The sequence below is a fragment of the Mobula birostris genome, chromosome 22 (genome assembly GCF_030028105.1).
Source record: "Mobula birostris isolate sMobBir1 chromosome 22, sMobBir1.hap1, whole genome shotgun sequence".
NCBI lineage: Eukaryota > Metazoa > Chordata > Chondrichthyes > Myliobatiformes > Myliobatidae > Mobula > Mobula birostris.
In genome coordinates this window covers 52417331-52432634 of record NC_092391.1, presented here as the reverse complement: position 1 = coordinate 52432634, position 15304 = coordinate 52417331, and the positions used below count along the sequence as shown (strand labels likewise).

Sequence of the window (15304 nt, the reverse complement as noted above, 5' to 3'; positions counted from 1 at the left end):
TGACAGGGCTTACCAGTGTAGGGGAGCAGAACTGGGAGCACGGGACATTGGACATTTCATTCAGGTGCTCCATTTTACTGGCACATCCCAAACATTTGTAGATTGGCAAATAGCCCTGGCTACTTAAACTGGCCATAATGTAGATGTCAGGAGTAGATTTTGGAGGAAGTTTACGGGAATCTGGAGGAAATAAAATGGGTTTTAAGATCATATTAGTGTAAATAGGATGCTCGATGGTCAGGTGAAATTATGAGTTGAAGGGCCCGTTTCCAAGTTAACTAGAACAGTTTTGACATAATTTCTACCATCCATCTTACAAGAGTCCAGGTGTACTTTTACAGCTAAAAAAGAATAATAACATACATGGAGAAGATTCTCCCTTTTCACAATTCTTGGCACAATTGTAAAACCTTTCATTCGAAAATATTATTCTAACCCAATACAAAGAAATTCTTTCTCTACAAAATTTAGACCATCTTTGAGTAATATTGAAATTTCTAATTCAAGCAAAATATTTATCCATCCACCAAAAGCCTTCCTGGGAACTTCCTGGTGGCCAAACATTTTAATTCCCACTCCGACATGTCGATCCATACCTCCTCTTCTGCTAAGAGAAGGCCACCTCAGGGTGGAAGAGCAACACCTTATATTCCGTCTGGGCAGCCTTCAACCTGATGGCACGAACATCAATTTCTCTTTCTGGTAAAAATTTTTCCCTCTCCTCCCCCCGCCCCCCCCCCCCCCCCCATTCCCTACTCAGGTCTTTTACCTCTCCTCGCCTATCTAGCTATCCTCCTCCCCTTCTCCCCACTTTTTATTCAGGTGTCTATCCCCTTCTATTTCAATCCTGATGAAGGGTCTCAGCCCAAAAAGTCGACTATTTATTCACTGCCTGACCTGCTGAGTTCTGCCGGCATTTTACACGTGTTGCTCTGGATTTCCAAGATCTGCAGACTTTCATGTTAACAAATTTATTGGTTCTTACAAGAAGACCACAACCTTGTCATAGGGTTTGAAGGCTTCTATGCCTCCAGGACCAAGTGAGCTACATTGGCTGGAGTCAGGGCCTTGCACTTTGGCTCTTGGTAGGGTCACCCGTGCCAAAAAGGCCAAAGGGTAGAGGTCAGATCAAGCGTGGTCCACCAGTCCTCCAGGTTTGGGGGTTCAGCTCAGGGTTAACAACCTTGACTGGTCAAAAAAAAATTATTACGGAAACAGCAATGAAGAATCCTTCTATACAGACAGAGGTTGAAGACCTTCATTGCTGTCCTAAATGCCAGACATAATGGGCAGTAAGCAAGTAAGTAAATGTATTGGTTAAGAATAAGCCCAGATACAAATACACTGACTGCATGAATCTCAAAAAGGCACCTCGCATTCAGAACGCGAGGTACATTTGTACTAAAAAATGTGAATTTGTGTATATCAAATATCAGAATTAATAAAAGAGCTGGAAGCATTGACAAGTAAAGTCACTTAGCTTGTAACAGGTGAACAGCAGTCACTGTGAGCTACCCAGAAAGCAGACTGCATTGAAGGATCAGCATAGGTCCAATTTTTATTAGATGATCACACACAAAAAAAACTGAGATTTTGGAAAATGAAAATAACATTAAAAGTATGGAAGAGTTATTAGGAGGTACAAAAGGTAGCAGAGCAAGTAACAGAACATTCTTGGGCAGAATCAGACAGAATACAAAAGGTTCTACATAAATGAAGCAGTGGGTTTAACCAGTTTGCTCAGCTGCAAATGCAAATAAGCACACAAGATTTCTACAAAGTGACAATAACAAACACTGCTGAAGAAGGGCAAGAATGGATTCCAATTACTTCTCCATACAAGGAGTGTTCAGGAAAGAAAGAAAAGGAAATGGAAGAAAGGGGAGGAGAGTGGTTCTGAGGTAAATCCTAGGATGAACTGGAACATATCATCAGTGATGTAACCTGGGGTCATCCAGTGTTTCGGGTCCTCATTTAACATATATTTACATATATGTGTATACACCCAGACATGAATTTTTTTTAAAACAAACATACATTTTATATGCTACTGCATAATAGATTAGAGCCATGAAATAAAAGGGGCTACACAGCAATGTGGAAAATGTCACCAGCAGCCAAATACTGCTCTACAGACTAAAGGGAGGTGTACAATATGTCTCCATGAGGTTTGGTACAAGAAACACTGGATATATTCATGATGTGTGTGTGTGTACAGGCCACAATTTCCATTATCTACAGGAGAAGCAAAACCTGTAGAGATAATAGAATGTTGACAAACTTCTATAGATGTGTACTGGATGCACTGGAACGAAAAATCCTACAAAAGGTAGTGGATTTGGCCCAGTCCATCACGGGTAAAGTCCTCCCAACCACTGAGCACATCTACATGCTCTCTTCTCATCGTTGCCATCAGGTAGAAAGTACAGGTTTCCCCCGCCATCCGAAGGTACAGTGTTCCTATAAAATGGTTCGTAAGCCGAAATGTCGTAAAGCGAAGAAGCAATTACCATTTATTTATATGGGAAAATCTTGTGAGCGTTCGCAGACCCAAAAATAACCTACCAAATCATGACAAATAACACATAAAACCTATAATAACCATAACATATAGTAAAGGCAGGAATGATATGATAAATACACAGCCTATATAAAGTAGAAATACTTCTCTACAACGATTGCCTACACAGATCTCGATAGCGAAAATCTCACGCAAGCGCTGTTGGTATAAATGCGCTCTCCAGTAACCTTTAAGCTATGAGGCTGCCAAATCTACCAAATAACACGTAAAAATACACGGCCTATACAAAGTAGAAATAATGTATGTACAGTGTAGTATCACTTACCGGAATCGGGAAGACAGCTTGCCGAGCAAACTGATGATGGTGTGTTAGACTGAGTCGTCGCAGGCTGGGTGCTGCAGTGGCCCCCACCCTCCGGGCCGCCAACCCGATACATTGCCGCGAAGAACGCAGCAGTAGCCGGGAGGCACACAGCATATCTTTAAGAAAAAAAGCCGAAATAAACATGCTAATTAATTAGGTGCCGTCGACACATAATTGTCAGCCCAGATCAGAGGCGATGCAATCGGAAATCGGCACTGATCTGGGTCGACAATTACGTGTCGGCGGCACCTAATTAATTAGCATGTTTATTTCGGCTTTTTTCTTAAAAATATGCCGTGTGCCTCCCGGCTACTGCTGCATTCTCTGCGAATCGGTACAGTATCTGTCCGGGGCCCGGGTGTTGAGGTGGTGGGACACGGGGGGTGTCAGCTCATCGTCGATCAGGGCAGGCAGCTCATCTTCTCCTATGACTGCCCGCCTCGATGTCGAAGATCAAGGTTCGTCGCCTGTTGTGGCTGATGTGGAAGACTTGCTTGACTGCTGAGCCTCGCGCATTTTTCTATCATACAGTTGTTTGTAAGGATTCAAACCATCCTGCAAATATCCCCTAAACCTACGTAACCTTTCAAAATTAAAGTCCTACTTTATCATTGCAGCGAAAATCTCACACAGTCACTTTCGGTCCGTTCGTTACTGCATTCGGTTTCGATTGTTATCCTTTCTTCTTCCAATTGCATCAACTCTTCATCTATCAGTTCTTGGTCATAGGATGCCAAAACCTCTTCAACATCATCTTCGTCAGCTTCCACAAGCCAAACTCACTTTGTCCTTGCTTCGTTCACCACGATCAAAACGGTTAATTATGTCTAGTTTTATGCTAAGTGTAACACCCTTACGAGCTCTTTTAGGCTTTTCCAATACCTCAGAACTCATCTTGCTAACGGCTGCTCACAAGCACATGTTTAAGCAATGCCGTTCCAAATCCAGGGGAGAGCGGCTGCTCGGGACACGCGCTGCCTTTTATCGCGTGCTGATTTTTTTAATCATGCGTTGCCTTCCTTCGTAACAGTGAAAACACCTTCTGAAAGCGAAAATAGGATACTAATGTAGGTCTTTCGTAACAGTGAGGTTTCGTAAAGCGAACGTTCGAAAAGCGGGGGACACCTGTACAAGAGCCTCAGGACTTGCACCACCAGGTTCAAGAACAGTTATTACCCCTCAACCATCAGGTTCTTAAATAAAAGGGAACAGCTACACTCACTTGCCCCATCATTAAAATGTTCCCACAACCAATAATCTCTTTAAGGACTCTTTATCTCATGTTCTCATTATTTACTGCTATTTATATTGACATTTGCACAGTTGTTTGTCTTCTGCAGTCTGGTTGATATTTCATTGATTGTGCTATCGTTACTATTCTGTAATTTGCTGAGTAAGCCCACAGAAAAATTAAACTCAGGGCTGCATATGGCGATATAAATTTACTTTGAACTTTGAACTGTGAGGAAAGGAATAGACTTCATGAGATTATCAACATGCTAGGTAGAATGAGCAGATGGTGGCAGATAAAACCTAGAGTTTATTAGCTGTTAAATGTTGATAAGAACAACAAGAGACAATAATATCAACTGGAAGGCACAATTCTAAAAAGATTACAGGACATAAAAGATCTAAGAATATTTCTGAGTGGTTTATTGAAATTAGCAAGTCAGTTTGAGAAAGTGGGTAAAAAAAAATGCACATGGGATCCTGAGTAATTTAAGTAAAGTACATGAAAGCAGCATCCATCAGCGCTCCCCACCCCCCCCCCACCACCCAGGATATGCTCTCTTCTCGCTGCTGCCATCAGGAAGAAAGTACAGGAGCCTCAGTACTCAAGCCACCAGGTTCAGGAACAGTTATTACCCCTCTACTATCAGGCTCTTGAACCAGAGGGGATAACTTCACTCGCCCCATCACCGAACTGTTCCTACAACCTGACTCACTTTCAAGGACTCCTCATCTCATACTCCTGGTATTTATTGCTTATTTATTTTTATTACTTTTTTATTTGCAGAGTTTGTTGTCTTCTGCACTCTGGTTGAACGCCCAAGTTGGATGGTCTTTTATCGATTCTGTTATGGTTATTATTCTATAGATTTATTGAGTATGCCCACAGGAAAACAAATCTCAGGCTTATATTGGGCCTTTACCTGACCTTTCTGATTCAGTCAGCATTTAAATCTATTGAAACTCAGCTCTTCCTCACTCTCAGTGATGGCCCCCACTGCCTTGCCTCCAATTCTGCCACATTGAATTGCCTCCAGGCCCAAAGGGAAGTAACAGACTATTTCTTGTGATGACCATTTACCAGAAAAAGAGCAATTAATTGAAGTAACACACATCAAAGTTGCTGGTGAACGCAGCAGGCCAGGCAGCATCTCTAGGAAGAGGAGCAGTCGACGTTTCAGGCCAAGACCCTTCGTCAGGACTAACTGAAGGAAGAGTGAGTAAGAGATTTGAAAGTGGGAGGGGGAGGGGGAGATCCAAAATGATAGGAGAAGACAGGAGGGGGAAGGGATGGAGCCAAGAGCTGGACAGGTGATTGGCAAAGGGGATATGAGAGGATCATGGGACAGGAGGCCCAGGGAGAAAGACGGGGGGGGGGGGTGGGGGGGGGGACCCAGAGGATGGGCAAGGGGTATATTCAGAGGGACAGAGGGAGAAAAAGGAGAGTGAGAGAAAGAATGTGTGTATAAAAATAAATAACAGATGGGGTACAAGGGGGAGGTGGGGCAATAGCAGAAGTTAGAGAAGTCGATGTTCATGCCATCAGGTTGGAGGCCACCCAGATGGAATATAAGGTGTTGTTCCTCCAACCCGAGTGTGGCTTCATCTTTACAGTAGAGGAGGTCGTGGATAGACAAGTCAGAATGGGAATGGGATGTGGATTTAAAATGTGTGGCCACTGGGAGATCCTGCTTTCTCTGGCGGACAGAGCGTAGGTGTTCAGCAAAGCGGTCTCCCAGTCTGCGTCGGGTCTCGCCAATATATAGAAGGCCACATCGAGAGCACCGGACATTTGCGTTTTTAAAATTAACTGAGGTATTTAGTCGCTTTCCTCGTTTCATCAGCCACCAGCTAGAAGTCGCTGAGATTCACCAGCGCTATCTTAAACCACAAGCTCTGATGAACCTTTGTATATAAACAATATTTGTTCATTAAGATGGCATCCAGTTCTTTAGGAAAACGAGAAGGATTTGATGGGATGCAGAAAAGATCTGCCAGAATAGTAGGAAGGACAAGGGAAAATGTAATCTGGAAAGACTGTAAAAGTCGGGATTGTATCCCATGGAACAGAAGAGGTTGTGAGGAATTGGAGGGTGTTTTATTACATTATGAAAGATCCAGGCAGATGGATAATATTGCCCATTGCTGGAAGTAGACAACAGAGAAAACAGAATGAAGATAAAAGCCAAAAGAATGAAAGGATAGATAAACAAAACATTTTAACACAAGTGGTTAGCAGTTGGAAATCACTGCCATAGACAGTTCAACTGGTATGGTAGCAGCTCAACTACCATATTCAACACAGACCTGGAAAAATATCTGGGGGGAAAAGATTTGCAGGACGAAGTGAATAGGACAGATGAGAAGTCGCAGCTGAATTGCTCTTGCACCGAGCCAGTACAGATTAGATGTTATCTTCGTGCTTTGTTTTTCCAAAGAAGATGTTTCATTTATACGTTTGACAAATGATTTTGCATTTGTATTTTTACATCATAAAAACCGTATAGGAAACAAAAACAACTTGCTTAATTATTAATTACATACCACCTTCCTGAATCAAAGAAGTGTAATGCTAAATTAGTAGCTGCATGCAGGAACATAGAGATTTAATCTTTAATCACAGTAGCAATATTTACAATCTAATGCCCATTTTAAAAAGATTTGATTGGACTCCAAGAAAAACTGAACAAACCTGTTGCACTCACAACTCCATTTAATACGCTTGCGACATCTAGTGGCAGAAAACGGATCCCAGGATCTTAAATGTTCCTATAGCTAGATTACAGACCAAAATGTAAAGTATAAAAACCGGATGTAGGTTATTTGGACCCCTTGTGCTGGTTTAATAAGTTCACTTTTTTACACCAGCACCATTTATTTATTTAACTTCCAGTCAAGACAGCACCAGTGAACAACAGTTCCACAGACAGCATCTTCCAGAAAGTCAATCATTTCAGCTGTTATACATCTTCTACTTATTCTTTTCATCTTTTTTTAAAAAACTGTTAGAGCCTGTGACTTACAGTTTGTAGTTCGATCAAGTGAGCTAGCATTCTGCTGTCCAAGAAAATTATAGGAAAGAAATGCAAGCACGAGCTATCACGAGGAAAAGCTCAGAGAAGAGATGAGGGCCCATGATCAACCACATTTCTCACTGATCGAAGTGGCAAGGAAGATTGAAGCATAGAGGAGAGCAAGCAGTTCTCAGAGAGGCCTGCTCGAAAGTGCTGGTTCATGTCGATTCCCTCAGATGCTGATGCTCTCTGAGATGTTATTGAAATTCTGGGATTTATGGATTAGACTATAGTTCATATAGGCCTCTTTCAGTTAGTTTTTTTTTAAAAGTCTTTTTGCCCGTTCTTTCTTGTTGGCAATTGGCAGGCCGGGGTTTGGAGTTTGATGTTCTGATCTGTTAGTTTTTGTGTGAGGGAGTGGTTGAGGGGGTTTGGGGTTTGCGAGAGTTTTTGTTTCTTTTTCTTTTCATGCGGGGGGATTACAGCTAGAGGGCAAGGGGGGCATTGATGTCTTTCTTTCAGCTACTTCTATGGTTTTCTGTACATTATGGCAATTTGGAGAAGATAAATCTCAGAGTTGTATTAAGCATATAAACTTTGATAATAAAATGAACCTCTGATTTATTGAGATGCTGTGCAGAATGGACCCTTCTGACCCTTCAAGCCACACCTCCCAGTAATCCCCTGATTTAATCCAGGACCCATCACAAAACGATTTACAAGATTGAAAGAGTACAGAGAAAAAAAGCCTGAGTTATATGGAAAGACTGAATAGGTTAGGGACATTATGCCTTGGAACGTAGAAGATTAAAAGGAGATCTGATAGAGGTATAGAAAATTATGAAATCGTAAATGCAAGCAGGCTTTTTCCACTGAGGTTGAGTGGGACTACAACCAGAGGTCATGGGCTAAGGGTGAAAGGTGAAAAGTTTAAGGGGAACATGAGAGGAAACTTCTTCACTCAGAGCTTGGTGAGAATGTGGAATGAGCTGCCAACACAAGTGGTGCATTTGAGCTCAATTTCAACATTTAAGAGAAGTTTGGATAGGTACATGAATGGTAGGGGTACGGAGGGCTACGGTCCCGGTGCTGGTCAATGGCATTCGGCAGTTTAAATGTTTTGACACAGACTAGACGGCCAAAGGGCCTGTTTCTGTGCTGTACTCAATGACCAATTAACCTACTAACTGGTACGTCTTTGCACCATTTTCCTGCACTAATCCCATATCCCTAATTCCCTTTATATCAAAACATCTTTCTGCCTCTGTCCTAAATATGCTTAACTACTGAGCCACCAGAGTCTTTTTACAGTAGATGCAGAATTACAAATAGATATTGTCTCTATTTGAAGGAATTTCTTCTCAATACTTCCCCCCAAAACCCAATCGCTCATTTAAAGCTTTGACCCTTGATGGGGGTACAACAGTTAGTATGAGGGGTGGGGGATGGCTAAGGCACAGGATCAAAATAAGCTGCAAAGAGCTGTAAACTTAGTCAGCTCCATCATGGGTACTAACCTCCGTAGTATCCAGGACATCTTCAAGGAGCCATGCCTCAAAAAGGCAGAATCCATCATTAAGAACCCTCATCGCCCAGGACACGCCTTGTTCTCATTGTTACCATCAGGGAGGTGGGTACAGAAGCCTGAAGGCACACACTCAACGATTCAGAAACAGCTTTTTACATTAGACCACAGACCATAGTATGTATATGTATTAAATCATACATAATACATATTATGCATTACATTGTACTGCTGCCACAAAGACGACAAATTTCACAACATATGCTGGTGATATCAAACCTGATCCTGATTCTATTCATGTATGGTCGAATGTCAATTAAACTTGAACTTGACAGGAAATGATAAAGTAGTGATGGTTTGGTCAATGTTATACTATTAATAAAGTGTGTTGGCATGTGGCCAAGTGGTTAGGGCGTTCGTCTAGTGATCTGAAGGTCACTAGTTTGAGCCTTGGCTGAGGCAGCGTGTTGTGTCCTTGGGCAAGGCACTTAACCACACATTGCTCCGCGATGACACCGGTGCCAAGCTGTATGGGTCCTAATGTCCTTCCCTTGGACAACATTGGTGGCGTGGAGAGGGGAGACTTGCGGCATGGTCAACTGCCGGTCTTCCATACAACCTTGCCCAGGCCTGTGCCCTGGAAACCTTCCAAGGCGCAAATCCATGGTCTTACGAGACTAATGGATGCCTATAATAAAGTACAACAGACATTGAAATAAAGAATTTTCAAAAGCCTATTCAAAAAATTGAAAAATATCAAGGAAATTGAAAAATATCATTTCTAAATAAGAAGCATTGTTACTGTAATTGTTTACTATCCAAATACCAGGTATGCAAGACTTTCAAACTGCATCATCCAATGTCACATGTTGTCGCATCTCTCTAGCTGGCGCCAAGTCAGTGAAAACATCTCAACTATCACCGCAAACAATGAAGAAACAAGTGAAGGCGAAGCTGATTTGAAGGACGGGCTGTGTGGCATCACAAAGCCAAGAGGCAATGTGTTCAAGACAGGATCGCAGATGGAGTTGGTATCGCTGTCACTGTTGGAGTGAATGATTTGGAGAGGAGTCAATACGGAAGAGTTTTGATGCCCATCTATTTAACCCGGGTGCGAGGTTGGATCACTCCAAGCACCAAGCTGATTTAATGAGATCAAGAATGGCTTTGGGCTGTGCGGCCCAGGTGTGACACTGCGACAGGGCCCAGGTCCTAGAACGCAGCACTACCCAGTGCTTGGACAATTAAAACACTGGCCCAGATAGACTGGAAAGCCCAAGTGCCCGGACTAGAGGAAAGGGTCATACCGATTTCACTCGCTCTCCCAAGATGTTCTTCTTATCTAATATGAACTGAGATAGCTAATACAAGTAGACACGGGCCTACTCAGCTCCAGGGAGCAGATCCAAGGACTCAATCTGGTTCAGGAGACTGTCGTTTGCTTCTATTGTTTGCATGTGTAGTTCCACCCCCCCCCTTTATATTGGTCTGTTTTTCAAATTGGGTTCTTCGGATTTCGCTTTGCAACTGCCTGTGAGTAAACAAATCTCAAGGTGTATAACTTATACATTCTTTGATAATAAATGTACTTTAGCCTTGAATCACTGCTGAGTTGTTCAAAAATCACTTGCTCCATTCTGCAGTGAACATAATTATGTACAGTTGAAAGAAAACGTTTTTGAACCCTTTGCAATAACCTGGTTTTCTGCACTAATTACTCATAAAATGTGGCCTGGTCTTTATCTAGGTCACAATACTAGACAAACACAGTCTGACTAAGCTAATAACACACAAACAATTGTACTTCTTGTCATTACTGAGTGCACCATTTAAACAATCACAGTCTACGTTCAAAACAGTATGTGAACCTCTGAGGTAATGCCTTCTACAAAAGTTATTTGAAGTCAGGTGCTCCTATCAATGAGATGAGATTGGAGGTGTGAGTTGTAGAGGTGCCCTGCCCTATATAAAAAAGACGCACAAAATCAGCTTACTGACAGAGCCTGCTCTTCTCAAGAAAGATTTGTTTATGTGCACCATGTCTTGATCAAAACAACTTTGTGAGGACCTTAGAAGAAGAGTTGTAGAGATGCATCAAGCTGGAAAAGGCTACAAAAGCATTTCTCTTTCAAAATGTTTTTATTGTGAAGCAACATCAGCTTAACCACATCCGACAATGTCCTAAAGTACGTTTCTTTTTTCTTTTCTTTCTTATAACATAATGAAAGTCAAATGAATGTATGTATAGTAAACAAGCAAAAAGAAAAGGAAACCCTACCACCCCGTCTCCCTTCCCCTTCCCAGCCCTACCCTCCCCTCACCCCTCCCGTATGTGCTGTTTAGGCCCTACCGCCCCCCCACACTTAGTTCAGCTGTCGGTCTCTTCTAAATACAACAGTAATGGTGCTCAGATTTTTTCAAATTCCTTGAGTCTGTCTTTGATAACGTATCTTTTCCTCTCTAGATGCAGAGTATCCATTAATGCAGCCAGCCATTGTCTGAGTGATGGAGTTTCCTCCTTTTTCCAGAACATCAACACGAGTTTCTTTCCATTAAGTATGCCATAGGTCAGTAGCTGTTGCTGGGTAGCCTGGAATTTATTTGACCTCACAGAAGTTCCAAAAATTATTAAAATGGGGTCTGGTATCACCTGAACCTTTAGTACCTTCGACAGGACCTCAGATATTTGCTTTCAACACTCTTGTATCCTGGGACATAAAGCATAACTATGTAACAAATTTGCCTCCAAGGACTTGCATTTCTTGCACATTGGAGACACCTCTGCGAATATTTTTTGAATCCTTACTTTTGAGTAATGTAGTCTATGTAGGATTTTAAATTGTATTAAACATATTTGAGACCGTAAAAAGTCTCTTATTTGTAGGTATCAAAATAAGTGAGTTTTGGGTAAGCTATATTTAGCTGACAGTTGCTCAAATGAAAGGAGACTTCCCTCCACAAAAAGTCCTGGAAGCATTTAATACCTAATCTATCCCATTCTTTAAAAGCCACATCTATCATAGAAGATTTTTTTAAAATAATTAGAAAAAATGGGACCTAGAAGAGAAAATCTCAATAAGCCAAAGTATTTTCGGAATTGTACCCAAATTCTCATAGTACGTTTAACTACCAAATTGTCAGTTAACTTACTCAGGGATAAAGGAAGTGAGGATCCAAAAAGAGAAATAATAAGAGACTTTTTGCAGTCTCAGATATGTACATTTCCTAAAAGTCCTGATAAGAATCTACTAGATGTAATTTTTAATTTGAAACCTTTTTATAATGGATCTATATCTAATACTTATAATATGTTGCTGGGAATGAGAAGTGCTCCTTTAGGTAAAATTAAAAATCTTTGGGAACAAGACTTACAGACTTCAATTTCTGAGGAGAAGTTTCACTCATTCATATGTTTTGGGCATGCCCGGGTCTTGAAAAATATTGGAAAGAAGTATTTCAAATCTTCTCGGTACTTTTCAAAGTAAATTTTAAGCCTAATCCTTTGACCACTTTATTTGGTATTGTTGGAGGAAAGGATATTATTTTGGAGAAATCTAATTTGCACATTTTGGCTTTTATTTCTCTTATGGCTAGGAGGGTGCTCTTGCTTAAATGGAAAGATGCAGTCCCGCCCACTGACATTCAATGGCTGCATGATGTGATGTCATGCTTAAATTTACAGAAGATTTGGTGTTCAATTTCTGAATCTAATCAAGACTTCCAAACATTGTGGGAACCTTTTCTGAACTATTTTCAAAACCTTTGATTTGCCATTAAAGCACAGATGATGGATAATAATATACTTTTTTTTTCTTTTTTCTTCTTTACTAATTAGCTTTGGTCTTGGTAGTGGGTTACATTTTTTTCCATACAATAAATTTACTACATTTCAATATTATGAATTAATCAATTTGTATGAACATAGAGTAAGGAGTTTGTATGTGCGATTCATTATAATGTATTTGATATATTTCTTTTTTCTTGAACTCTGTATTTCATGTAGAAAATTAATAAAAATATTGAAAAAGGAAATTGTATTAAACAATGCCTGGCATTGATCGGACAGGAGTTAACATATTCCAAAGCCTCATTCCATATAACCTCCTCTATCTCTGTACTCAACTCCTTTTCCCACTTTTTTTTAATATTATCCATTGTTGTATGACACTTGTTTTGTATGACATCATACAGATAGGCAATGATGTGTTCTGTCCCTAAACATGATCTTAAATGACTATCTAATTTACCAGGTTCTGCCATCTCAAAACCAGAAAGATGTGATCTTATATAGTGTCTTAGCTGATGACACCTGAAAAAAATGACTCTTTTACAATCCAAATTTGTTCTGGAGCTGCTGAAATGACGCAAAAATCCCTTGTACTATATGTACAAAGTCTCCAACGCTGCGTATCCCTAATTCTCGCCATGCATCAAAGGCCCCATTTATAGATGAGGGGATAAAAGGGGGGTTCGCTGATATAGGTACAAGAAAAGATAATGCTCTTAGTTTCAAATGCTTCCCCATTTCTCTCCACATCTGTATGGTGCTATGGATAATGAGATTGCCTCTATAACAGGCTTTATTTAACCGAATGGGGACATAATGATTGCCCCTATGGAATATGGTAGGCAATCATATAACCATATAACAATTACAGCATGGAAACAGGCCATCTTGGCCCTTCTAGTCCATGCCGAACTCCTACTCTCACCTAGTCCCACCGACCTACACTGGGTCCATAACCCTCCATTCCCTTCCTGTCCATATATCTATCCAATTTAACTTTAAACGACAACATCAGACCTGCCCCAATCACTTCTGCTGGAAACTTGTTCCACACAGCCACCACTCTCTGAGTAAAGTTCCTCACCCTCCATCTCCAACCATCCTGGAAGTACAACTGTATCATCTATCCAGTATGCTGTATGGCTAACGTTAGCAGCCTAGTAATAAAATATAAACAACAAAACATCGTCCACACAAAGGGAAATTTTGTTGATAGTATATTTGTATTGTACCCATAAATTTCGGCGTGAGAATGTATCGTCTCCACCAGCGGTTCCAGGGCCAACGCAAACAATAAGGGACAGCCCTGTCTTGTGCCCCTGTGCGAAATGAATGGTTCCGAGAGGGTCTGATTAGTTAGTATTTTAGCACTAGGGTTACTGTACAGTAGCTTAATCCAAGTTATAAATTTGTCTTCCATTCCGAATTTTTTCCAAAACCTCAGAGGTATTGCCATTCCATTTGGTCAAATGCTTTCTCAGCATCTAAACTTAATATTATAAGGCCTTCCTTAGGATGTCTTGGGGAATGCATTATATTAAGAAGGTGCCTGATGTTATGGAAAGAATTCCTTTTAGGGATAAACCCTAAAGTGTATCTGAGTGTACCAATTTATTTATCTGCTGACCGAGTCTCCTTGCCAGCATTTTAGTCGAATTCTTCTGATCCGAATTTAGCAGTGAAATCGGCCTATAAGATCCTTCCTTCTCTGGGTCTTTGTCCTTCTTCCGAATAAGGGTGATAATGGCCTCGTTCAGGGTACTTGCCAGTTTCAAACGACTTTCTATACATCCTTACCATAAAACGTGCTAATAAGTCACTAAACTTCTTATAAAACTCATTACCCATTCCATCCGAACCTGGACTCTTGCCATTTTTCAGGGATCTTATTGTTCTTTCTATTTCGTCATTTGTAATCTCTGCTTCCAAAGCTCGACACTCCGTCAGATTGAGTGAAGGTAGCCTACAAGTGTCCAGAAATGTATGCACGCTCCCCGTCGGTACATTAGATTGAGATGCATATAACTTTTCATAATACTGACGGAATCTTTGATTAATGTCTTTGTGTGACATCAACAGAGCACCAGAGTCCAATTTAATTTTATGAATGGCCTGATCACTTTCCGATTTGCGTAGCTGTCTTGCCAGCAATTTGTGTGGTCTATCACCAAATTGAAAGAAATTCTGTTTTGCAAACATAAAGGCTCTGCACATCCTTTCTGAAGAGTATTTGGTTAAGTTTGTATTTTAGTGCTGAAACTCCGTTGTATTTTTCTGCGGATGGTTGTCACGCATTTTCCGTGTCTAATTTACGTATTTGTTCTTCTAGTTCTATTTGTTCTGCTCTACTACGTTTCTTTAGGGAAGACTGAAAAGAAATTATACATCCTCTAACATAGGCTTTACATGTTTCCCATAGTAGTCCTGGGGGCGTTTCACTATTATCATTCGTCTCTGAAAACAATAAAATTTGCGTTTCTAAATACTCACAAAATTTTGGATTTGTAAGTAGCTGAGGATTAAACCTCCAATTTCTATGTATTTACATTGATTCACCCAGCTCCAGTGAAAAAGCAACAGGGCTGTGGTCTGAGATGACAATATTATGTTATCGAGGAGATAGTCAATCGTAGTATATACATTATGAACTCTAGAGTGGAATGAATACTCTCTCCCTGTTGGGTTGAATAGTCTCCATCTCTCTCACAGATTCATATTGTCTATATATATTTTCGGCAGGTTACTTGCCTTTGATGGTAATGCCCTCCGATTGGAAGATCTGTCTAACTATGTATCCCGAACAAAATTAAAATCCCCTCCAATAATCAGGTTAGTGCTGGAGACCTCTGGTATCAATCCTAAA

General features: G+C 40.8%; 1 protein-coding gene across 3 annotated transcripts in view; it reads right to left on the bottom strand.

The window, feature by feature from the left end:
• The window catches only part of LOC140186211 (M-phase phosphoprotein 9), a 118291-nt gene that overhangs the window by 86248 nt on the left and 16739 nt on the right, over window positions 1-15304 (bottom strand). The window contains exon 1 of one of the 3 annotated variants that reach the window (XM_072240190.1): window positions 8647-8714. The exons of the other annotated variants lie outside the window; for them this stretch is intronic. Within the exon in view, the coding sequence (XP_072096291.1) occupies window positions 8647-8705 (59 nt within the window). The 5' untranslated portion in view covers window positions 8706-8714. Of the gene's footprint in view, window positions 1-8646; window positions 8715-15304 lie in introns of those variants that run through there. 3 annotated transcript variants of the gene reach the window in all.